At 43.0% G+C, this 25,613-nt stretch overlaps 1 protein-coding gene across 1 annotated transcript; it reads left to right on the forward strand.

Annotated features, from left to right (window-relative positions):
• Nucleotides 1–4,796: 4,796 nt before the first annotated feature.
• Nucleotides 4,797–24,824, forward strand: Ckap2 (cytoskeleton associated protein 2). The gene is made up of 9 exons (XM_032919273.1): nucleotides 4,797–4,920; nucleotides 12,315–12,396; nucleotides 13,868–13,940; nucleotides 14,027–14,862; nucleotides 15,615–15,819; nucleotides 16,438–16,608; nucleotides 17,988–18,057; nucleotides 21,983–22,211; nucleotides 24,065–24,824. The coding sequence occupies exons 1-9, from the start codon at nucleotides 4,812–4,814 to the stop codon at nucleotides 24,306–24,308; spliced, it is 2,019 nt and encodes a 672-aa protein (XP_032775164.1). The 5' UTR covers nucleotides 4,797–4,811; the 3' UTR covers nucleotides 24,309–24,824.
• The last annotated feature ends 789 nt before the right edge of the window (nucleotides 24,825–25,613 follow it).

Consider the following 25,613-nt stretch of genomic DNA (forward strand, 5'->3'; position numbering starts at 1 on the left):
CACTCGCGTGCTCATTTGTTCCCGTCACTGCCAAGCTTGTTGACATGCTTGTTTAAAAGCTGTAAATAAGGACTTTTTCCCCCCTTCTCAAACAAGTGTCGAAAGCAGGAATTGTGTTTAATATATTTGTAACCAGTATGTTATGTAATACCCTCTTCTCCGGTTTTTGTTTTAGTCTATTTTTTATTACATTCTATTTATTTTATGAGCGTGTGTGTGGGTCGGGGCACATGTAAGGGCTAGCCTTGGGAGTCAGAGGACGCTTCATGAGAGCTGCTCCTTTGACCATGTGGATCTTGGAGGTCAAACTCAGGTTATGAGGCTTAGCAGCAAGGCACCTTACCAGTTACACCACCTCACCCACCTACCCACCCACCTTTAAAAACTGAGCACTAGCTCCAGATCGATTACGCAAATAAAGCATAAACCAACCCCAAATATACCAACCTTCACTATGGATAATGAAAGGTATCAGTTTCTCCTAGGGACTGGGGACTGGGCACATAGTGCAGGGGCGGTTTTACAGGGATGAAAAGGGGGGAACTTCCGGGATGGAAGAATCCATCAGCAGATCTATTCCCCTGAGTCTCAACGTGATGGATACCAATTGAGGGCAACTTGCTGATTGTATCCGAGGCTTCCTTCATCCTGGCATCCCACAGGTGCCATTGGTCAACTTTTCTGTCTGCAGTTTCTCAGCCCACCCGAAGCCTTTCGGTCATTAAATTCAGTGTGTATGGGTGTTTTGCCTATGGATTTCTGTGCACTGGGTCCGTGCCTGTTCTTTAGGTTGAGCAAAGGGCTTTAATTATTATTCTGTCTAATGTTTTGTTTTTTTTTTTTTTTACATAGTTTGTTCTTTTAAACCAGGCCTGGTACCACACACCTGTAATCCTAACCCCAACACTTGGGGAGCTAAGGCAAAAGAGAGTCTTCCGGGATGACCTGGGTTATGCAGCAAGACCCTTAAAACAACAAAAACCACTCATGAAAAAGGAAGGAAGGAAGGATTGGAGGAGAGGAGGAGGAGGGAAAGGGGGAGGAGAAATGTGGTTGTTGGTTTTGGTGTCTACTTAAGAGATATTTGGAGCTGGAGAGATGGCTTGGCAGTTAAGAGCACTGGCTGCTCTTCCAAAGAACCCAAGATTCAATTCCCAGCATCCACATGGCCGCTCACACCGGTCTGTAACCCCATTTCTGGGTGATTCAAAGCTGTCTTCTGCCCTTTGAGGGCACCAAATGTGCATTTGATATACATGCAGGCAAAGAACCTCTACACATAAAAAATAATTTTTACAAAGAAATCTTTGCCAGCCAAAGCATTTTCCTTGTATTTTCATCCGTTCTGTAGTTTTTTTTTTTTTTTTTTTTTTTGGTTCTTTTTTTTCCGGAGCTGGGGACCCGAACCCAGGGCCTTGCGCTTCCTAGGTAAGCGCTCTACCACTGAGCTAAATCCCAGCCCCAGTTTTCTTTATTATATAATGTATATGTTTCATCTCAAGGTTGTTGGGTTTTGTTTTGTATAAAGTTGAGGTAAAGATCAAGCTAGCATTTTGTGTGTTGAAATTCAGTTACCACAGCTGTTTATCAAAAAATGTGTTTTTGGAAACTGTAAACATCAGTTGGGGAGATAAGGCAGGGTCATCTTTCTGAAATTATTATATTCCGTTGTTTTTCTGTCACACTGTATCAGTTATGGTTTTATAAGTCTTAAAAACAGTTCCAGGTTCCCGCTCCGACTTGGTCTTTCATGGCTCTCTTGCCTACTCTAGAGCCTTTGCGTCTTGTTCATCTTTAGAATGACAATATAGGATCTTCTGAATGTTTATCGTTCATTTAGCTCTTGTAATTTCTCTCTGTTACACTCTTCCACTGGGTGTTTTTGCCAGAGCCTCCTACCTTTTGAATTCTGTGAGATTCTTTTCAATGCCAATCTTGCCGGGGTCTCTGTAGGGCCGTCCTGGTGGGTCACTTTCTTTCTCAGACCTTCTTAATTGTGTCCTTGGGACTGACACCCCCACTCCCCCCCGTTCTCTCACAAACGTGTTTCTTGTTTCCTGTACCCACAGGAGAGGCTGATCAACAACAGTCGTGTGTGTAGTTTATAGACAGCTGTGTTGACAATGACCTGTTTTGAAAGAAGTCTTCTTTGACCTTTTAGAGAAGAATCTGTCTTTCCTCCCAACACTCTGGGATGATTGCGACAGATGGGATATGTGTGTTTAAAAAGAACCTGTCTGTGCATAGGGTTGGGTCCTCAGGGGATTTCCACCATACACTTTGGCGTGTTCAAAGTCGAGCAAAGGGGGGGGGGGCAGAGGGGATAGTTTGGAGGGAGAATTGTGTGATTTTGCTATAACCTCAAAAAGAAGAGAGAGTGGGTACATCTGGAAATTTCAGAGAAATTGTCATGTTGCAAAAACCGTAATCTCAAAAGGTTTTCTTACTATATCTGTGTATTGAGACCTCCGTGCCTCATTGTTTTATTCTAGATTTAACTGTGGACACTTAAAAAAAAACTATTAAAGTGGATTTTACAGACCTAAAACTGAGGTTTTTTTTTTTTTTACCTCCCCAACACTGAGGTTTTTTTTTTTTTTTTTTTTTTTGGTTCTTTTTTTTTTTTCGAGCTGGGGACCGAACCCAGGGCCTTGCGCTTCCTAGGCAAGCGCTCTACCACTGAGCTAAATCCCCAACCCCCAACATTGAGTTTTAAGCATCAAAACTTAGGTCCTCATATTTGCAAGGGAAACCATCTCCCCAGTGTCCCCCACCCCCTTAACCCTCTGGTTGAATTTAGTCAAGATTCTTTAAAGGACATAACTGGTCAAATATTTATTAGAACTCCTTACAGGCTGTGCTCCAAGTAGTCCAACAATAACTGTCTCCCAAAGGAAAGTCCAAGAATCTGGTCATTGTTCAGTTCGTGAGTCTGTATCTCAGCAGTGTCAACCTGGTGCTGGAGTCCTGGAAGTCTTAGAGAGCCCTGGTCCTGTCTTCGTTGAATTCTGGAGGTAAAGTTCTAATACTAGGCAGGGAAGGAGTGCCCTCAGCAGCAGGGATCGATGACCTTGTCAACGGGAGCGAGGGCAGCCGGGCAGAAAGCAAAAACTCCCTCCATGTCCTTTCATGTGAACGGCCGCCAGATGTGCCCAGCTCCTAGCCTCAAACCATCTAAACAAGAAAACCCCTCCCAGCAGTGCCAGCTGCTGGAGTGTTAGTTGATTCCAGATGTAGTCAAGCTGATGACCAAGATCAGCCATCACACCAGTGGGACCTTAGCGATCAGCCATGTTGTAGTGAGTGTGTAAAAAACAGTGATGACTTGGAAATGAGAGCCCTTTGCCTGTGGCTTCGCCCAGTGTTGGTGAAGACACGCTAAAATAGGGTATTTCAAAAGTTAAAAGGAAGGAAGGAAGGAAGAATGGAAGGGAGAAAGAAAGAGAAAACCCTACGGAAGACATGGGGCTGTAGCTCAGTGGTAGAACACCTGTTCATAAATCTTTCTGTTCCAATCCTAGCACTGAACTAAAAAACCTACATTAGTAAAATATCTGAGATAGAGGGGAAAGGAGAGGAACAGGGGAAAGGCTGACTACTGATGAGAACCAACTGAGAGACCCTCTGGCTGGAGTATTAGGAAGTAGAAATTGTTAAATGAATTATACATTCTAGCTAGCCCATATTAAAGACACGAACTCCTGGTGTTTTATGTACAAGTTGTAGGCCTAGACTGGGCAGCTAGATCCCCGGGCATTCTAACTTACATCCCCAGCCACATGTCCCTTGTTACTTGCTCTTTCTCCTGGCCACATGCTCATGGTCCATTCCTCTCAATCCCTCCCCTTGTCTCCTTTCTCCTTCTCTTGTCTCTCCTGAGACCCTCCCCACAACTCGATCCTCAAATTCAGACTTTCTCTCTACTGCCCAATTGCAGGCTCTAGTCTTTTATTTACCCATTAACTTTAAATTGGGGAGCAATATTTACACAGCATGTCTGGGTATACAGTTAGGAGGCAACCAGATCGTGGGAGCTGGTATTTCAGCATTTGAATACATAGCAGCACCAGACCAACCTCCAGTTGTTCCCTCTCATTTAAAAACAAACAAACAAACAAACAAACACAAACAAGGCTTCCAACATGGTGTCGGTTGTCCTAAGGCTTTTTCTTTTTTGTCTCCTACCCTTGTTTCCATTTCACAAATGCATATATAAATACATGGTGAGGGCTGGGCATACAGTTAGAATCTTATTAGCACTCAGGAGGCCAAGAAGATTGCAAGCGACTTCTAGACCAGCCTTGCTACATAGCAAGATTTTCAATACAATAATAACAGCGCAAAGATCTCAACTTAAGATTTTGTTTGCAAGCTGTGCAAACACGGGACACCTAACATCTGAGCCCATCATCTCGCTTGCGAGACATAATCACAACCTAATTCTGTTACGCAGCTCCAAAGATCCTTTGGGAACTTGTCCTCCTCGGTGAAGCACTGAGCCTTACTAATCCCTAAGGAGCACATCAGCGTTTAGATACGTGCAGCCATTTGCTGTCCTTTGGCTTCCTCTGGACTGTGTCTGAAGACATGTCCTGACTTGTCAACCCTAGTCCTGCTACATCCAGAGGATTCAACAAGCCCGCTCCAACGGCATCATCCAGCCGGTTGGAAGAGCAGGGTTTGATTTTGAAATTTCTCCGGTCTTCCAACCATACAGACTCTAGGATGGCCACGCCTCTAGCCCGGGCCCCGCCCCTCCGCGCTCATTGGTCCGTTCAATCCACGCAGGCCTGAGGCGCGCGCATTAGGACATGGCAGAGTCCAGGAAACGCTCCCTTGGCCGGCCTGCGAGGACTACCTTGCCGGTTCCTCGGGACCTGCAGCTGCCCCCGACCAAGAGAGACCAGCCGGCCTTCAGAGGTGAGCGATGGCATGCGGCCGAGGCCGCTAGCCCGTTTTGAGAGCCTAGGCCGCTGCCGAGGGTAGCGCGCGGCCCGGCGCTTCAGTGGAAGCTGCCGGGGTACAGCGGTTTATCTTCGGGGTCCGAGGACGGGGGCGGGGCTGCCAGGACCCCCGGACTGCGCCTGCGCGCAGGTTCTCAGCTGTGCTTGGAACGTGAAGGTGAGGCTGGGGCTGTTTGCAAGATGTCCTGGTCGTTTTGCAAAGCCGGAGTTGGATGGTCTATAGCAGTGATATGGAAAACCTCACCCAACTTAATTTTGTAAGTTGGTCAGAATTTGGCGACTGGTATCATGTCTCTACACAGTTGTTTCCTGTAGACTGGCTTTCTGGAACCCTAAGTTGAAATGGTGTTCCCTGCAATTCTCACACGATCAGGACATTTGATGTTTATTTATTATTTACTTATTTATTTATTTGGGAGACTGGAACTCAGGGCTTTGTATATGCGAGGCAAGTGTTCCATCTTCGAGCTATAGCCTCAGCCCAGACAATGCGTTCTAATCGCAGAGCAGTTGTGAGCCTCATTCTGGCGAAATTTGTGTCGACTAGACAGACACAAGCTAGAGTCTTGAGAAGAGGGAACCTAAGTTGAGAAAATGTTTCCATAAGATCAGGCAGGCTGTAGGCCAGCCTTTAGGGCATCTTCTTAATTTGTGATTGATGGGGGAGGGATGGACCAGCTCTTTGTGGGCGGAGCCACCCCGGGTATTGGTCCTGGGCGCTATAAAAAAAAAAGCAGGCAGAGCAAGCCCTAAGCAACACTAGTCCTTGGCCACCTGGTTCCTCCCCTAACTGCTTCTGATGATGAGCTGTACTATGGAAATGTGAGTAAATGGACCCTTTCTTCCCCAAGTTGCCTTTGGTCAGGGTGTTTGATCACAGCAATAGCAACCCTAAAAACAGCACCTTTCGTGTAACTCCTGATTAATTGGATCATTTCTCTAAATTGAGAAATTTCCTATTGTTATAGAAATAGTGTATTTTCCCAGGGAGGAGTCACTCCACACCCTTAGTGGTTACTTAAGGTAAAGCTCTGGCTAACGCCAAGGAAGAGCTAGCCATGACTAAAAGGTTTCAGTAGGTTTATATACACTTTAGACTGCTGCTTGTTTTGTTTTGTTTTTGTTTTCTTTTTGAGATGGGGTGTCTCTGTAGCTCTGGCTGCCTGGAAATTGACCTGTAGAACAGGCTGGCCTTGAACTCAGAGATCCGCCTGCCTCTGCTTCCTGAGTTAGCATTTCACATTGCTCTTAATCTGTAAATCTCTTTTAGGTTCCAACCCCAGGTTACACTCTGAACGATTCAAACAGAGACGGGGAACTATTAAGTCTGGGAGATCGGCACAGCAAAATATTGGTCAGAATTATTGCCAGTGTTTTCTTTCCCGAATATTTGTTGCCCCTGATGGAGTTATTAAAAATCTTTTATAAAGCTCCAGTTTAAAATTCTGTGTTGCCAGGCATGGCGGTGCACGCCCTTACTCCCAGCCCTTGGGAGGCAGAGACAGACAGATCTCCAAAGTCGAGGCTATCCTGGTCTACAGAGGGAGTTCCAGAAAAACCAAGGTTACACAGAGTTACCCTGTCTCAAAAAAAACTAAATAAAATAAAATAAGATAAAATTCTGTGTGTGACAGAGAACTGAACATTCAGGGTCCACCTTCTAAAGCAGCTCCAGGGCATCTGCCTGAGAGTCAGGAAACTGTCTCTAAAGTTCAGAGTGTCTGCTCCAACGATAGGCCTAACAGGATCAGAAGGGAGAGCCCTGTTCAAGGCATAAACCAAGCTTTTTAATTCCGGTAGCCATTCCAAGAACACCAGGGCTTTCCTTCTGTTGGCTACACTTTCTTCTGTCTTTTTCACCTTGTTTCTAACTGTTCCTGACACTCTTTGTTCAAGTAGGCTGATACTCCTCCCCCCTTTTGCAGTGAGTAGATTTAGGCCTTTTACAGAGTTCTAAGGCTTTATCCATTTTCAGAAAAATTTTTACATTATAACTATCAACTATTATTTGGATGCACAGCTTAGGCATAACTCGTTAAAGAAATCAGGTAACTGCTTACAAAGCTGTTACGAGCTATAACAGAGCTAGTAAAACTCCTGTGTCAGAGTTCAGTCCTGGGGAGCCAGGACTAGCCCTGTAGGAAGCACTATGGCCAGTGTTATCATGAGTCCGAAGGGGATGCGGGGGAAGGCACTGTATCCCTCCGAATGGCTCCTGTTGGATTCCTCCTACTGTGTGTTCTGGTTTTCAGGTTCGCAGTGGGAACAGGGCTGAAGAGCAGTTTTTCTGTCAGCCCTGAGAGGCTAGTCTGCCATCGTTGCTTGCTTTTTTTCTTTTTCTTATTTTTAAGATTTATTTATTTTATGTGTATGAGTATACTTTTGCTATCTTGAGACACACTAGATGAGAGCATCGGATCCCATTACAGGTGGTTGTGAACCACCATGTGGTTGCTGGGAATTGAACTCAGGCCCTCTGGAAGAGCAGTCTTAACCACTGAGCCATCTCTCTTCAGCCCCGTTGTTTCTTTCTTTACCCTGGCGGGATGGATCCACAGAATGGCACCTCGCAACTTAGTGTTTAATATGTGGCCACAGTTCAGCCTGCTGTGTTGACTGTGACAGAGGTGACAGAGTCTCTGTCTTATATCTAAATTATCTAAAATTGTCCTAGGGTTGATGGGGGAGCACCTTACACAGTCAGGCATTGGCCTCTCGGCCTGGGACTGGCTTTGCTAAGAGGAGGAGAATGGAAGGCCAGGGTAAAAGGCATGGTGAATTGAACTAGTGTGCAGGTCTCATGCCAGTTGCGTGGCTGGCTTAGGTAAAAGATCCCCGTTCTCAGCACCCTCTGTCAGTCTGGGAGCCCGTGAGTGAAATGTCGTTGCCCTTGGCCCCTCTTGGATCAGAGTCTTAAGATCCCCCTTTGGGTGAGAGAATCCATCTCTGCTGTCAGGCGAGACCTGAGGAGGAAATCTCTTCCCTGTTGGTAGGGACACTGGGAGACAGCAGCAGCAGGCTCTGTGAGTCTTATTTCCTGACGCATCCTTATTTGGTAATAAGGTTAGTGTGAAACTTCCTGTGACCGCCCTCATAGTAGGTCCCATCAAGCCTGACATGCAAGTGTCTGGTCAGTTTAACTCATTTTACCTGAATGTTTAATTCTCCATAACTAGTTTGTTCGGCTTTTTTAATGTACCTATTTTCAATAGTATTTTATATTAAACTTTCTTCGCATTACCTGCTCTAGTTTAATTTTGAAACTGTCTTACAGAAGGTTGTATGATGTGGGATATAAATTGTCTCCCCTCCCATCTTGTCTTTGTATATGAATTACATTTGTGCTTAGTGTGACTACAGACACAATTCTGGATACATGAAAGATATTTAATCACTTTTATTTTTTATTTTACTTTGAGACAGCCTCTCAACATAGCCCTGGCTATCCTAGACTTCACTATGCAGACCAGGCTGGCCTTGAACTCAGAGCTCCACCTGCCTCTGCCCCTAGTAATTAAAACCATGTGTTACCACCCAGCCATTTAATCACTTATAACTTTTATGGCCAGATTACCTTTGTTTCAACAGTTTATAATAAATTAGCAACTCTGGCGAGACTAGGTTTTTTGTTTTTGTTTTTTTTTTTTTTTTTTTTTTTGTTTTTGTTTTTTTTTCCGGAGCTGGGGACCGAACCCAGGGCCTTGCGCTTGCTAGGCAAGCGCTCTACCACTGAGCTAAATCCCCAACCCCAAGACTAGGGTTTTTTAAGCTATGGAAATTTATCTCTGTTAAGATTTCTGAGCCTTTAAAAATTATAGTTTTTGAATTGAAGCTCTTTAAATACCAAGCTAATTCTGTAAGTACAGTCCACAGAGAAACTGGGAATGTCTTTATCCTGGATAGTGTAGTTTTACAATTCTAAGTCACTTTATAAGATCTTTTATATTAAGTAGCTCATTTTATCACAGGAGTCATTACAGCGCAGAACAGGAGGACTGGTTGTCACAAGGAGATATAAGTATAAAAGGTGTACAATTAATTCTTACCACAGTTTCTCCTGATGTTCAAAGCTTAACAGAGTTAGCAAAGACACACAGACAAGACATGCGTCTCTAAGTCAGCTTTTGGTTGCGTGAGCTGACCCTTGTATCTGTAGGAGCAGCCATTGAGCCGTTGAGTACACTGTCTTTAAGTCATCCTTTTTTTTTTTTTAAAGATTTATTTATTATATATAAGTACACTGTGGCTGTCTTCAGACACACCAGAAGAGGGCATCAGATCGCATTACAGATGGTTGTGAGCCACCATGTGGTTGCTGGGATTTGAACTCAGGACTTCTGGAAGAGCAGTCGGTACTCTTTTTTTTTTTTTTTTTTTTTTTCCTTTTTCTTTTTTTTTGGAGCTGGGGACTGAACCCAGGGCCTTGAGTTTGCTAGGCAAGCGCTCTACCACTGAGCTAAATCCCCAACCCCAGCAGTCGGTACTCTTAACCTCTGAGCCATCTCTCTAGCCCCCTCTTTAAGTCATCCTTAATCAGTCCTGTTTAACATAGTCAGACCCACTGTGACTTAGCTTTTATGCGTTTGTCCCTTTATCCGATTTATTCTATCTAAAAGGACTTAACCTTTCTATTAGAGATATAACTTCGAATTTACATCTTTTCTTTTGTCTCACTGATCCTGAGAAAGAATTTTGGAGAGCAATAATCTTGAATGAGAGAACATTCTGTATAAACGAGGACGGGTGTAATTATAGTTTTGGGCAGCAGACTGTTTTTATAGTCCTGAAAACATCCAGTTATCTTAACTTTACATATAAATCTCCTTGACTAGAGAGTTTAAACATGTAGACATCGGGCTGGGTGTGGTGGTACACACCTTTAAATCCCAGCACTTGGGAGGCAGAGGCAGGCTAGCCTGGTTTATTGAGAGAGTTCCAGGACAGCCAGAGCTACACAGAGAAACCCTGTATCAAAAAGAAATAAACAAAAAATTAAATACCATTCGACATAACCATAACAAATAAATTTATCATTTGCTATAAGGAATTTTCCCTAAGAGAGGTGGTGTATGTGTATATCTAATTTTCACTGAAGCTTCTACCCACTATGTATAACTGCTTTCCCAAAGCCACGTAAGTGTCCCCCACTCCACCCCAATTTTTCCCAGTCCTTATGCCCTATCTGCAGAAACCTTGAAGCCTCATGCAGTTAGGGCCTAGATACTCGGGTGAGGGTACACTGACCTTGACTACCTCCTCCTTAAAGGGACGTTAACATTAACAGGTCCAGCTGTGACTAGAACACAGCTGGAGTTCTGAAGATGGCCATTGTTTAGCCGGAATGTATCCTGCATCATCACTTTAATAAAGGTTGAATCCAATTACCCACATAGAGTAATGCCATAAATTAATAATACCTGTGGACATACTGTTACGACGTTAGGCCTTGTAAGTTTCCAGGCAAACCTTAGAGAAAACATAAAACAGTCTTTATGAATTACATAGTATATAGAGCTTTAATTTCAGTTTACATGATCTAACAGAATTTAGCTGAGGGAACTCTGTGTTGCTGGAGTTACTATTGAGCGATCCGTCCCATGTGTAAGTTTCCCATTATGTATTTTATCATGGTCACCTTTATACCACGAGCCAATTAATAGCTTCTTTGGGTCATAATCTACCTTTTAGCTGTTCTCAAGCACACAGTGACTTTTTCCTAGGCTGTTCTGTTTTTGTCACAGAGTCAGGGGCCAGCCTGAAGTGGGCAGGCCATATCTCACCTCCAGGGCCAGTTTGTGACTTTTCCAGTGTTACCCATACCCAAAAGGTATTTGTTTCTCTATAAGTCAGAGGAACCCAGGAGTTTGTGGGTGTCTGAAGAAAACAGGAAGCAGATTTGGAGATTCAGTGCAAAGAGTTCATTCAGACCTTCAGTCTCCCTCTGGAGACCACAGCTAAAGGGCTCTGCAGCGCAGCAAAACTGGCTGTGCAGAGACCACTCTGAGGTGGGCATCCCTAGCCGGCAAGGATGCCTGGGGGCTTGGCCAGTGTTTAACCGCGGCTGGGCTCAGTGGAGAAGACTGTGGCTCTTTGGAGTAACCTGCCAAAGGAGCCTTCCTTCTAAAGACCCCAGAGCCCTTTTCTTGTTCTGAGCAAGATTCAAAACTCCTTCCGTTTCATGAGCGGAGCCCCAGGTTTTAATTGTACCTTTTGCCCGTTGGGGGTGGGGGGAGAAGAGGAGAAGAGAGAGGAGAAAGAAACAGATGAGCCAGCAGCTCCTGTCTGGGAGCACAAAGCTTCAAGGATGGAAGTGGGCAGCTAATTTTCTCAGAGTTCTTCCCTGCCTGGGGAAAGGGAGGAGGTCTCTGCAGGGGACTTCTCCTTCACCCACACATTCATTCCAAGGGTACCCCATTCCCTCCCACTGTTTTCTTAATGGGAAAGAAACCTTACTGTCAGCTCTCCTGGGAAGCTTCCTTAGGGCTTGTTCTGAATCCCCTTCTCCTTTATAGGGTGGGGCCTGGTTGAGGTCTGGCCTTTTTACCATATCCCTCAGGTTTCCCGTTAAACTTTTCTGGTCTGTGAAGGAGCCTGGACCATTGATCAGTCTGGAGAGTTTGGAGTACCCTCAGAGGAAGCACTAGGAATAGGTTGGGAGCACTCTCCCCAGGACTCCTCTCCAGCCACTTGAACCCTTTCCAGCAGCACGGAGGCTGGTATAGAAGTCACACTGGGAACCTCCATATTTGTTACAGAACTAACCTGCTTTCCCAGACCTACCTTAGAGACTAAGGAAGGAAAAGCTCTTCAATAGCACTTATCCAGCTCTGGCTGATATCCAAAGAACTGGCTTTGAAGAGAAGATTTCAGTAACCCATATACACTGTAGGCTTGTGCATTTTATGTATGCTGTCGTTATTAAATCTGGTAGGTCTTGGCCCCAGGTTAGACTTTGAATAATTAGAGACTATAAGTCTGGCTACTTAAGCAGATAGGAGATGTATACAGCAAAGATATTGTTAGAACTGTTTAATTTTATTCCTTTTTTTTTTCTTTTTTCTCAAATAGTTGTTCCTGAGGGTCGTCTTGCCCACCTGGCAGAATTAAGTTTTTACTGACAGGAACACAAGGGACTTTGGTGGCAGACCAGGACTTTGTATGATTTAATGTCACCTAAGCAAATTCACTAGCAAATCCTTATAACATCAGTTCTATTACTTTGAATTTCCTCTTCATCATATCAATATAGGAAACACTATTTCAAAATAATTTTTCCAAGAAAAATAACTTTTTACTCAACCATATTTGATGTTTTAAATAAAGTTGACTTTGTTACTCCTTCTTCTCTAGAACAAAGAAAAGAAAAACTCAAGGAATATCTGTTAATACGAAAAACAACGTTTCCATACAAACAAGAGAATCAGATATCCAGGTGAGGTCAAGTTTAATTCAGTTCTGGAGAATTACATTAGAGTTGCGCCCTAAGAACCTAGCATGTACCTCATTTGTGATTTTTTTTTACTTTCCTACTAACCACATTTAACTTTAAAATGAAATAAATTTTAACACTTAACCCAGTTATGATTTTAGATATTATCATTTTCAGCATGTGATATTTAAGAATATCAATAGGTCTGGAACTGTATTTTAGTAGTAGAATGCTGGCTACCTCCTCCCCCAGCACCACAAAAAGGATCGTGGCTTTACACCCTCTCTTGGGATCGAGCCATCTCAGTTCTGGTGTGTGTCCGCAAGTTCAGCACACTGGTTTGTACCAGTGGCTGCCTTCTGTGGGGGATGGGCTAGATCATTGTTTTCATATACATTCAGACTCTTAAAGGGAAGCAACTGATACTTGTTCACCTACTTGTGTATGTGTACTCAAGGTACCGTACACATGTGCAGGCCGAAGCAGCCTTCAGGCGTGTGTGCTGTGTGAATCAGATTGTGGCCGGCACCTGCGTGAGCTGAGCCATCTGCAGGTCCAGGAGAAGTGTTTAGAACAAGTGTATGTGTCTGTACAGAAGTACCAACCTAGCTATGCTGTGCTGTGGACGGCAGAGTTTGGTTTTGAAAGTCTGCGTTCTGAACACTCAAGTCTCAAACTTGAGTTTCTTCTCTACCCAAGTGCAGACCGTGGGTTGGTACCACTGCAGTGAGATGGGTGATTTCACGTGTCTTTTGGGGTACAGTGCCCAGTTGTTTGGTAAAACAGTAGCCTAGATGTTGCAATCAAAGAAGCGTTTTAAGGCTTGATGTGGTGTCTTGCACCTTTAATCCCAGCTCTCAGCAGAAGCTGGAGGAAAGAGTCTTTCCTCCACTGAGTCTTCGAATCAGTGACTTTGAGGACATCAGGTGGCCCTCTGTGTGGGTGACCTTCATCCAAGAGAAAAGCAGAATTTGAGGATACTCATGTTCCTCTGTTGTCAGTAGGAATTAAAGTTTTACTAGTTATAAAAATAACAGCTTCTGTCAGTTTTACCAAGTAACTGTTCCCTATACACACATTTTAGCACACACTGAATTTGTGACTCTGTTTTAGAATTACTGGAGTGTCTAATTGACAATATTTTATTTTTATACACAATTGGTATCATTTTGTTAAGGGTAGTCAGATATTATACTAGTCTATAGCTAAAAAAAAATGGGCTAAGACTTTTAAATCTATCTTGCTTACCCCATTAACTATATTTTATTTAGAATAACCAAATCTTAATCCATTTCTTGCTTCAATTTACAATTTAAGATTATGGGGCCTTGAATGAGCTCAGTAGTGGGCATTTGCTTAGCTTGTACATGAGGGCTCAGAAATTAGTTATGAGATACTCTCCTGCCTCTCCCCTAAAAGCACACTTGTTTTCCTTTGTACAGAAGTAATTTTTTTTTTTTCTTTTAACTAACAGAGATCAGAAAATGGTGACATCTGAGGATCAGGTCCAAGAAGGGAAAAAAGTTGTGAAACTCAAAACAGAAGTGGTAAGACACGCATCCAGCCCTCAGACCTTCTGATACTCTATGCAGAGATGGGATCTGAGATACTGATTTCTTTTTAACTCCTCTAGGCTGATAAAGAAAATATTGGAAGTATAGGTGAAAAAAACTGCGTTCCATTAAAGGCTGAAGAAGTATCAGGCTCAGAAACGCACCACCCGAAGGGCGACGTGCAAGCCGTGCAGCTGTTAGCCACCGGAGCGGATTTCCCAGGTCAGCCCGTGACGTTAGACCAGGCATGTCACCATAAAGACAGTGCAGGAACGCAAGTGACGGCAGAGAAGCCGAAGCAAGACACTAACATGTCTAAAAAACGAGTGCTTGGCTATTATCACGGCCAGATTGTTCAGTCTAAGATCAATTCATTCAGAAAGCTTCCCAGTGTCAAAGACGAGAGTCTCGCAGCAACCAAGAAACTCCCCACTACTGTGTCTAAAGCCGCGAAGGCTCACTGTGGGCCTGGGAAGGCCGTCAGTGTCAGAGCCTCAAACACAGCTGCTGCCACCAGGTCTGCAGACACTAACTCTGTGAGTGCCTTGTCCAAGAACACACTTGTGCGACCGCCTATCCGAAGTCTCCATAGTAGAACCCACGGCGGGACCCTCAGCGCTGCGAAGCAAGGCCTCAGTGGGACCCTTGACAGTGTTACAGTCAGAAAAGAGTCGCTTGAAAAGGAGTCACATCGACCAGAACCGGTCCTGTCTGTTGTCAAAACCAGTTCTTCTCAGGACACAAAAAGAGGCAAGGCGCCACCAAGAAGCATAGCATGTAAAGATGTAACCAGGACTAACTCATCTAATGCCAGGCTGACAGGAAAGTCCAGAGATCCTGACCAGCGCAGATACACCATCGCAGGAGCGGCTGTCCTTAGATCAGCTCGGCCCAAAGACACCACAGCAGACAGGAAGTGAGTAGATGAAGCTCACTTGGTTTTCTTAGTTTTCCGTAGGACACTGTTTGTGAATGTAACTTGAAACTTCCTTCAACGTATTAGAATTTCTTTAATTTACTATTTTCTGCCTCGCAGGCAGGTTTATGAATGGAACTATAAGACCAAAAGGTTATTGTTTAAATGTGGTTTGCTGGTTGCTTTTGATCTCAGCTGGACAATTAAAACAGTTGAGAAATACTTAGGACTTATTCACTTAGAAATATAATCTTGGCTTCTTTTGGGGGGCTTATTTTCTTTATATGTATGAGAGAGCATTGGCTTCCCTGGAAGTGGAGTTACAGGTGGTCGTGAGCCTCCTGACGTAGGTGTAAGGAACCAATGGGTCCTCTGGCAAGAGCAGTAATCACTCTTAACCTCTTAGCCATCTCCCCAGTTCTGACATATGTATGATCTTGTTCTGTTCACCTCTGCAAACAAATGTGTCCACCAGTTTAGAGCTATGGATAGACTTGAATTGTTCTGATGTGTGTATGGGTGGTTTATGCGCTTGTATGTCTTTGTTCCGTGTGTGTTCCTGGTGCCCACAGAGGTCAGAAGAGGGTGGAGTTACAAATGGTTGTAATGTGCCCTGTGGTGCTAGGAATCAAACCAGGGTCCTCTGGAAGAGTGGTTGGTGCTGCCCCAGATTTGAACTATGTTTAACTACGCCACTCAGCAGGATGCCGTCATCAACACCTGAGTATGTTATGTGCTGTTTCTGGTTGTAGAGCTCAGATGACCGACTGGAGAACTGGCAAAGGGAAGGGGCTAAAAAGGCCTCCTCATTCAGAGGTCACCCAGGCTGAGCCCAAGAGACAAAACGAAAACGCAGTTGGGTCCTTTTGGACCACCATGGCAGAAGAAGACGAGCAGAGATTATTCACTGAAAAAGTAAACAAAACGATTTCTGAGTGCCTGAACCTCATTAATAAGGTAGAGTCTCGTATGTTTGTTTGTTTGTTTGTTTGTTTGTTTTAATGTGTATGGTTGTTTTGTCTGTATCATGCCCATGTGCATTCCTGGTGCCTGCAGAGGCTAGAGAGTGGTGTCAGATCATCTGGAACTGGAGTTAAAGATGGTTGTGAGCCACCGTGTGTGTGCTGGGAATTGAACCCAGGTCCTCTGGAAGAACGGCTGGTGCTCTCAAGTGCTCAGCCATTTCTCCAGCCCTCTTGGTAGAGTCTTTGTCTTTGTATATTTTACAACTTAGAAATGTTTTAAGATTATTATTACTTATTATTAATTATTATTATTATTATTATTTTATGTACTGAAATAAGTTTGTGTACCACATATATACAGACGGCAGCAGAAGCTGGTGGGTTTCGGATCCACTGAATCTGGAGGTCACAGTCAGTTGTGAGCTGCCCAGCATGGGGGTGTAGGAAACACCCACTTGGATCCTGTGGTGGAACATCAAGCACTCTTGACTGCTGAGCCATGTTTCCAGCTCCTTCTGTCAGCTTTTTATATTGCTCACTATTCTTGATTATAGTCAGATTATTATCTGTTTATAGTTTGTAGCTCACATTTTATTTCTTGGTATTTTAGGGATGCCCAAAAGAAGAAATTTTAGCTACACTGAATGACCTGATTCATAATATTCCAGATGCCAAGAAACTTGTTAAATATTGGATATGTCTTGTACGTATTGAGCCAATCACAAGTCCTATTGAAAATATTATTTCAATCTACGAGAAGGCCATTCTGGCAGGGGCTCAGGTAAGATCAAAATGTACTGATCTTCAGTTTTACCATGTAAACAATTCCAAGTTATTTGGGAGCACAGCATAGTGCAGCTTGATACAGTTGTGATTCTATGTGTGGTACTAATGACTATTTAAGGAAACAAAAGGACTTGGAGTGTAGTTCAGTGGTAGAGCGGGGCACAGGTCAGAGGACTTGGTACAGTTTGGTGTTAGAGCAGGGGGCACAGGTCAGAGGACTTGGTACAGTTCAATGGTAGAGCAGGGGGCACAGGTCAGAGGGCTTGGTACAGTTCAGTGTTAGAGCAGGTGCACAGACTCAGATCATCACAGCAGAAACAGTGAAGGCGGCAAGGACTGCATTATGTTTTTCAACCTTCTAAAGCTTTTCATTTGTGTACCGAGGGTTATAAGACTTTAGAAAATAGATAGTAGCTGAAAGATAAATTCAATGCAACTGAGAATATGTTAGCACAAAATATCCTCCTGTACACTTCCTATAGTGGAACAGAAAGGGCATTGCAAACAGTAAATTATGGCATTGATACAAAAGGGACTGCCAAGGCTACGGTGGAAATTGTAGTATAAAGACAGAGATAACACTGAGGCAGAGACTCGGAACAAGAAGCAGAATTAGCCTCAAAATGGAGTAGGATTGATTATTCTAGAACTGAATTCTGAAACCAGGGCCGTGAGCCGGGGCTTGTGTTTTATAAATATTCTTATATTAATTAGCAAGCACGGTGACGCTGAGGATCACAGTGAATGCTTTTAATGTCTGTCACGTAATACACTCTGAACAAGTGAATGTGTTGGGTTGACAACCTTGAGATATTCAGAGGGGCTGGAGGGGCTCAGCAGTTAAGGGCATGCACTGCTCTTCCAGAGGGTCTGAGTTCAGTCCCAGCAGCCACAGGGTAGCTCATGGCCATCTTTGTGGTCTGATGCCCTCTTCTGGCCTGCAGGCATATATGCAGATAAAGTACTCAGACATACATATAAATTTAAAAAAGATATTCAGACATGAATTTAATAGTGTGGGACATAAAATGCAACTATAACTTAATTTTTTCAAAAGAGCTGGTTAGATATGATTAGCTATTGAATATATGATAGAATTCTATCTACTCATTACTTTTATTTATATTGAGCAAGCATTATTGGTTATCAAAGGCCTAAAATTAGGGGATTTTTGTTGTTATTGAAATTCTGTTCTTTAAGTTTATTTTGTTATTCTCTTCAGTTGAAAGACATAACCATTTTGAATCTTAACAACAAATGTTTCTTTTAAAATGGGAAAAATTTTCACTGTATCCAATGTTTTTTATTTATATAATCTAATTTTTGACCATGTAAATTTCTTTCTTTGTTAAAAACATTTTTTTAAAATTTAAGCCTATTGAAGAGATGCGACATATAATCATAGATATTCTAACAACGAAGAATCAAGAAAAAGCCAATTTGGGTAAGTTTTCTTCAGGCGAATTGTGATTTTACTAAAATGTACCATTTCAGATTCCCTTTCATTTAACTTTTTTTTTTTAACATAAGGTCTTCTCCCTGTGCTTCTGTTGACCTGCTTCTGAAATGTAATAAATGTCTATTCTTGCATAGACATTTTAAGCTGGATATGAAAGCTCACACCTGTAACCCTAGCAATTTCTGGAGGCTAAGATAGGGGGATGGTTAAGGCTGGCCTTGAACATAGAGACCCTGTCTCGAAAGAGAAGAATTGGCATCCTAGCTCTTGGCTGCTGAAGCAGGAGGATCATGGGTTCAGGACAGCCTAGGTGATGTAGAGTGAGATGCTGTCTCAGAAAAGTTATTTAAGGAATCTAGTTCAAAATCCATATCTACCACTGAGTATGAAATTTTCTTTCCTTTACTTAGATTCCTGTCTTAAAAGTGGGCCACTATGGGGCTGGTGATGCTGTGGCTTTAATCACAGCACAACAGCTTTTCTCCCTTCCTTTGTTTCTTCTTTAATAAATATTTTTTTAAGATTTATTTTATGTATATGCGTACACTGTAGCTGTCGTCAGACACACCAGAAGAGGTCATCAGATCCCATTACAGATGGTTGTCAGCCACCATGTGGTTGCTGGGAATTGAACTCAGGACCTCTGGAAGAGCAGTTGTCGCTCTTAACCTCTGAGCCATCTCTCTTGTCATGTCTTAAGGAGAGAAATAAAAATAAAACTTCTGAGCAGGGTGGCATGGTGGTACACATCTTTAGTCCAAGCACAGGGGAGGCGGGGAGGGTGGGGAGATGGAGGGTACACAGGACAACACAAGACACACACACACACATGCACACACACAAAGGCTGGTGGCTCTCTGAGTTCTGGCCCAGCCAGAGCCACATAGTGAGACCCTGCCTCCAAATAAACAAATAAATAGATTTTCTAAAATCTTGCTTAGAATTCTTACTGGTTCTAGAGGTGTCATTTACATTGAATTCAGTTTCTCATTTTTCCCCTTAATAGAATCTTTGTATTTTTAAGCAGATAAATTATTAGTCTGTGATAGAAAAAAAGCTACCATAAAGCTTTGATGTTCTGAAATTTATAATATTCAAATATAAAATTGGCTTTACTGAAAAAAGTGAAATCTAAGTGACAAGAAATAACGTGGAAAATATAAGACATATTAACTGAGAAATTACTGATAATAGATACCGTGGGTCTCTCAGGTACGCCAAGCTCCATGCAGAGCTGAGCACATGATGTTTTTCCTAAGCCTGATCCTTTTTTTTTTTCAGTAAGTATTGTTCATGGCAGAATCTTGCAGGTGATTTTTTTTTTAATATAGACTTCTCTATTGCTTTATTGAGTCTTTTGTCTGCATGTGTATATGTGCGTCAAGTGCTTGCCTGCTGCCTGTGAAGGTCAGAGAGCATAGAATCCCCTGGAACTGGATTACAGAGCCATGTGGAGGCTGGGGGATCGAACCTGGGTCCTGTCTGCAAGAGCGAGTGCTCTCACTGGTGAACCATCTTTCCACTCTTCCACCTTTACACCGTGGTCCTGGTCACCTTTGCTCTTTCCTGCCTGTAGCACCGGTTTTCTCATTTAAGTTGCCTGCTCCTTCAAAATCTTCTCAGTACTGCAGGCAGGGTGTCCTGTTGTTCTCTTGTCAGCTTCTGGCTTCGTCACTCCTCTGCATTACTAAGATTTTCTCTTTCTAGAAGGGGCTTTATTATCTCTTCCCTTCAGTGTTCTGTATACCCACCTAATCTTTCTTATTTCCTGCTTAGCCTTTAGATCTCAGTCCCCCAGCTCTCCCAGAAATTGGCTGTCACATCTTCACCACAGTCTACCTGGCCTGCAAGGGATGTTCTACTGGCCTTGCTCCATTTCCCCCATCTAGCATTTGCTGTGCTTGAATACTTAAGCCATTTGTCTGTATTCTAAGCTGTAAAGTCTATGGGCAAAGGCAGGAGCTAATGTTCCTGACCATGTGGTACTAACTCGGTACATACTGGGCACTTAGGTGTTCCAAGAGTTCACAGCTTCTTCCCCTACTTCATTCCACCTCCTACAAACCAGCAGCCTAGCATGCTACCGACATACATGTTAATCGAACCTTTCAATGATGTTCTTGATAAGTAACACCAGAGGTCTTTTTACATCAGTGTATTTAATATGATTTCTCTTAAGAAGATTACATCTTGGGGCTGGAGACATGGCTCAGCGATTAGGGTCGTTTGCTGCTCTCACAGAGGACTTGAGGTTGGTTCCCGGCACACATGTCAGGTGCATCAACTCTACTATAACTTCAGTTCCAAGGGATCCGACTCCTCTTCTGGTCTGCACAGGCTACTCCATATGCACCTGCATGCAGACACACACACATGCACACACACGCACAGAGAGAGAGAGAGAGAGAGGGAGAGAGAGAGAAAGAATGAATATAAAAAGTAAATCTTAAAAACATAAAACAGATTTTTCAAGTATAGCTGGGTATGGTGGTGACTCATACCTGTATAATCCTACCACTTGGGGAGCAGAGGCTAGCCTGATCTAAATAGCAAGTTTTGGGCCAGCCAAGACTAATCGTGAGGCTCTAATTTCAAATCTAGTCTGCTTTATTTTGGATTTTGTCTTTTCTCACTGCTGCTTCTTTCCTGATATCTTTTTTTTTCTCCAAAAAAAGAAAAGGAAAAAAAACCCTCTTGACATTAATAACTCCTCAGTAAGAGACTTTGGAAGGGTCCCCCGACACACTGAAGAGACTTTGGAAGGGTCCCCCTGAAACACTTGTACAGATAGACATTCCAACAAAGATGTGCATTCATGTATTCATTAAGTCCAGTCTCATTGTGATATTTAGCCTTTCCGTCACATCTCAATCTCGATGAACTCTTTTAGTATGTGTCAACTACTGTGTTTTCTTAGCATCATGGTTTGTCCCTGCCATTCTGGGCCAGTGCCTATCTCAACCGATCCTAAAGTCTCCAGTGATTTCCCCCACGCCAACTTCTTGGATATAAAGTTCACTGTAGTCCAGCCCCTGTCTTCCAGTCTGAGCTCATCACTAGCTCCCTATACGTAAAACACTAATGATTCAGGCTAGATCAACGTTCTTCCATGCTTCTTTAGAAGATTATCTTTTCAGTCTTATTAAACACTTCTTTTCAAGACCCATTGTAAATAGTCCTTTTGAATACTTCCCTAACTGTCTCCCTGTACCATAAGCAGAATTCCTTGTTTTAGTTAGGGTGTCTATTGCTGTGTAAAACACCTTGATCCTTTGGGGAGGAAAAGGTTTATTTCAGCTCACAGTTCTGCATCCTAGTCCATCACTGAGGGAAGTCAGGGCAGGAGCTCAAACAAGGAAGGAGCTATTACAGAGACCATGGAGGAGTGCTGCTTACTGGTTTGTTCTCCCTGGTTTGCTTAGCCCTCTTTCTTATATCATCCAGGACCCACCCAGCGGTGGCACCACTCCCTATGGGATGGGCCCAACCACATCAATCCTTAATTAAGAAATGCCCCATAGACTCGCCACAGACTGACCAATATGGTTGGGGGCATTTTCTCAGTTGAGGTTCCCTCTTCCCAAGTGACTCTAGCCGGTGTCAACTTGACATAAAACTGACCTAGTTCATTCCTTTTTATGGGTTCCAGCAACCCTTTGTTCTTACTTGACTTACACTGTTTTATCTCATTTAATAGTTAATTGTTCTTCACCTGTGTCTTTCATGGCATAGTCTTAAGAACTGGAATGGTTCCATTCCTAAATTTGTATCTCTGCACACGGGACATTAGACGTTTGTTAAGTTGTTGGCAGAAGTGTGTACACAGGAAATACAATGATTAGGCAGTGTCGTTTGGTTCTGTCATTTTGACATTTTGTTTAAATAGTTTAAATCTTTAATTTTTCTATAGGAGAAAATATTGAGGAGGCTCATGCAACCAAGGAACATAATGTTGAAACTAATCTCGGGTCAGGAAAACCAGAAGAGGAGAATGAACATCATAGAAAAGTTGATGTTTACGAAGACAATCAGGATAACAAAACAGAAGATCCAACCAATGATCTCACAACCCCAGACTCAAAAGCCGAGGCAGGCTGCCTGATTCGATATAATGTATCTTCTACACCACGCTTGCAAAGGTAACTGTTTAAAATGGAATGTCACCTGTGTTCATGCTCCAGTGATAATTTTGTTTAAAAAAAATGTTAATGCTAAGGGTCAATTTCTGAGCCCTGAATATGATGACTCCTGGGTAATTGCATCACCCTGGGCCTGTGGCAGGCAGATTGCTGTGGCTGGAAGTCTAACCCAGACTCCCCTGTTTCAAACAGGGTGAGAACAAGCCATCGGGACACCTGACCTTTTCGTTACTACATTGGCTTTGTTTTTTCTACATGGTGTCACTTTGTAAACGCCAGCCTTGGTTTCCCGCCACATGCATCTGTACCACCCACAGCTCTTTCTAGGCATTTTTATGTAAATTTTTGAGATTTATTTTGGTGCGTGTGGGTGTGCCTGTATGTGTTCCTTTGCACCACATGAGTGCAGTGCCCACAGGAGCCAGAAGTACTTGTGGAGTTTCCCTGGGACGGAGTGAGCTGCTGTGTGGGGGCAAGGGTTCAAACCTGGGTCTTTCCCCCAGGTGTTTTCAAGATTAAGACATTATTGTTGACATTCCTCACTGGGTTAATAGCTGTAGGTTTACATTAGTTACTGTGGTTATAGCTGTGGTTTGCATTAGTTACTGTGGTTATAGCTGTGGTTTGCATTAGTTACTGTGGTTATAGCTGTGGTTTGCATTAGTTACCGTGGTTATAGCTGTAGGTTTACCCTAGTTACCGTGGTTATAGCTGTGGTTTACATTAGTTACCGTGGTTATAGCTGTGGTTTGCATTAGTTACTGTGGTTATAGCTGTGGTTTGCATTAGTTACTGTGGTTATAGCTGTGGTTTACATTAGTTACTGTGGCTATAGCTGTGGTTTACATTAGTTACTGTGACTATAGCTGTAGGCTTACACTAGTTACTGTGACTATAGCTGTAGGCTTACACTAGTTACTGTGGTTATAGCTGTGGTTTGCATTAGTTACTGTGGTTATAGCTGTGGTTTGCATTAGTTACCGTGGTTATAGCTGTGGTTTACACTAGTTACCGTGGTTATAGCTGTGGTTTACATTAGTTACCGTGGTTATAGCTGTGGTTTGCATTAGTTACCGTGGTTATAGCTGTGGTTTGCATTAGTTACTGTGGTTATAGCTGTGGTTTACATTAGTTACTGTGGCTATAGCTGTGGTTTACATTAGTTATTGTGACTATAGCTGTAGGCTTACACTAGTTACTGTGACTATAGCTGTAGGCTTACACTAGTTACTGTGACTATAGCTGTAGGCTTACACTAGTTACTGTGACTATAGCTGTAGGCTTACACTAGTTACTGTGGTTATAGCTGTGGTTTACATTAGTTACTGTGGTTATAGCTGTGGTTTACATTAGTTACTGTGACTATAGCTGTAGGCTTACACTAGTTACTGTGGTTATAGCTGTGGTTTACATTAGTTACTGTGGTTATAGCTGTGGTTTACATTAGTTACTGTGGTTATAGCTATGGCTTACATTAGTTACTGTGGTTATAGCTGTGGTTTACATTAGTTACTGTGGTTATAGCTGTGGTTTGCATTAGTTACTGTGGTTATAGCTGTGGTTTACATTAGTTACTGTGACTATAGCTGTAGGCTTACACTAGTTACTGTGGTTATAGCTGTAGGGCTTGGAATTAAGAAGTCAGAATTTCCAGAGCTCCTCAGGGGTCCACATGATTCAGATTGGAACAGCAAATAGAAGTGTTAGCTCGCTCACTAGGGACTTGTAGTGCCTCTCCCTTTATATAGGACAGTCTGTCACATGGGTCCGGCATAGAAGAACACTATCAGCAACTGCAAAAGTATAAGATAAATTTGAACATGCTTTTGAATAATTTTTGTGTTTTTTTTTAGTATGAAAAAGACGCAACATGATAAAAATTCCACATTTAAAGAGCTAAAGTTTCTGACACCCGTGAGACGTTCGCGCCGCATTCAAGAGAAGACTTTACAACTGCCAGACATGTTAAAAGACCATGACCCTTCTGTGTCTTCCCTGGAACAGTTGTCCGAATTGGGAGGGGATGCTTTTGTTTGCCGCCCTAATGCAGCCCTGTGCCCTCTCTTCTGTGAGACTGACGTTGTGGAGGAGGAATAGCACTCCTGAGGCCTCAGCAGTTATGGTTGCCTTGTGTACAACTTTACAATAGGTCTGATACTGTCTGCATGCCTAAGTATGATACAGGTGAACACCATTAGCCTGTTTATTGTGTTTTAAAAATATGTTAGCTATTTCACTTTACTAACTACTTTCAGTAAAGAAACGTAATCAGAAAACGTAGCCTATATAAATTTATATTTTTACATTGACTTTGTTCCTAATATGTTTATAATAAATATGTGTGTATAAATATGTATGATGTTCCAATGACATTTCATTAATTGAGTGACTTATTTAACGATGGAACTGACTTTAGGACCCAACTGTGGGGCTGTAGCCAGCTGCCTATGGCGTTTATTTCAACAAATAGGTTCTGGGGCTCTCAGATGTGCTCCTAGTAAAGCACTTGCCTAATGTACAAGGCCCTGGACCTAGTCCTTAGCACCACAAGAAAAACTACTTTGTAAAATGTCCTTTAACCACAGTAACCAAATGTAAACTTAGTTTTTGAAATACACTGCTAAATTTGTATTTGTATTACTTATTTTTAATTGTGATAAAATATGTGACAGAAACAAGTGAGAGTTCCGTTGACCTAGTTTCTGAGTCCAGACTACTGTGCTGAAGAGGGCCTGGTAGAGGGAGGGATGGAAGGAGGGACAGAAGGAGGGATGAGGGGTATGGCTTTTTACCATGCTGGGGAAACCTTCAGACTCAGGAGTTACCTACGTCTCCCAGCTGCAGAACAGCGCCTCAAGCCAAAGACCAGCTTATGCATGAGCCCAGCTTATGCATGAGACCAGCTTATGCATGAGACCAGCTTATGCATGAGACCAGCTTATGCATGAGCCTTAGGGATAATTCAGATTTAGGCTGTAAGTTTTTGTGATACCTAGGGGTCGAAAGCTTTGTGTGTGCTAAGCATGTACTGTGTGGGTGAACCGCATGCCCAGCCCCTAACACCACCCTTTGGTGTTGCAGCTAGGCTCTGTTCGCCACCATGGGTGGTCTGTACCACGCCATCTTTCCCCAGGTGTCTTCTTCTTTTATTAGGTTTTCCTTTTGATATTTGTTTAATTTTGTGTGCATGTATATCTGTGCACCACCTGAGTGCAGTATCCTCAGAAACCAGACACACACACACACACACACACACACACACACACGGGGGACTGGAGAAATAGACAGTTGTCAGCTATCACCAGAGAGCTGGGAATTGAACCTGAGTCTGTCCTTCCCTCCAGGGATTTCTAAAACTAAGACATTTTTGGCTGTCAAGCTAGTGGTTCAGTCCTGTGATTG

This window comes from Rattus rattus, chromosome 13 (assembly GCF_011064425.1).
Source record: "Rattus rattus isolate New Zealand chromosome 13, Rrattus_CSIRO_v1, whole genome shotgun sequence".
NCBI lineage: Eukaryota > Metazoa > Chordata > Mammalia > Rodentia > Muridae > Rattus > Rattus rattus.

Coding starts and splice junctions, on each gene's coding strand:
- Ckap2 (XM_032919273.1), top strand. CDS start 4,812: ATGGCAGAGTCCAGGAAACGCTCCCTTGGCCGGCCTGCGAGGACTACC. Junction 12,397..13,867: donor CAAGAGAATCAGATATCCAG/GTGAGGTCAAGT, acceptor TTTAACTAACAG/AGATCAGAAAATGGTGACAT. Junction 22,212..24,064: donor TCTACACCACGCTTGCAAAG/GTAACTGTTTAA, acceptor GTTTTTTTTTAG/TATGAAAAAGACGCAACATG.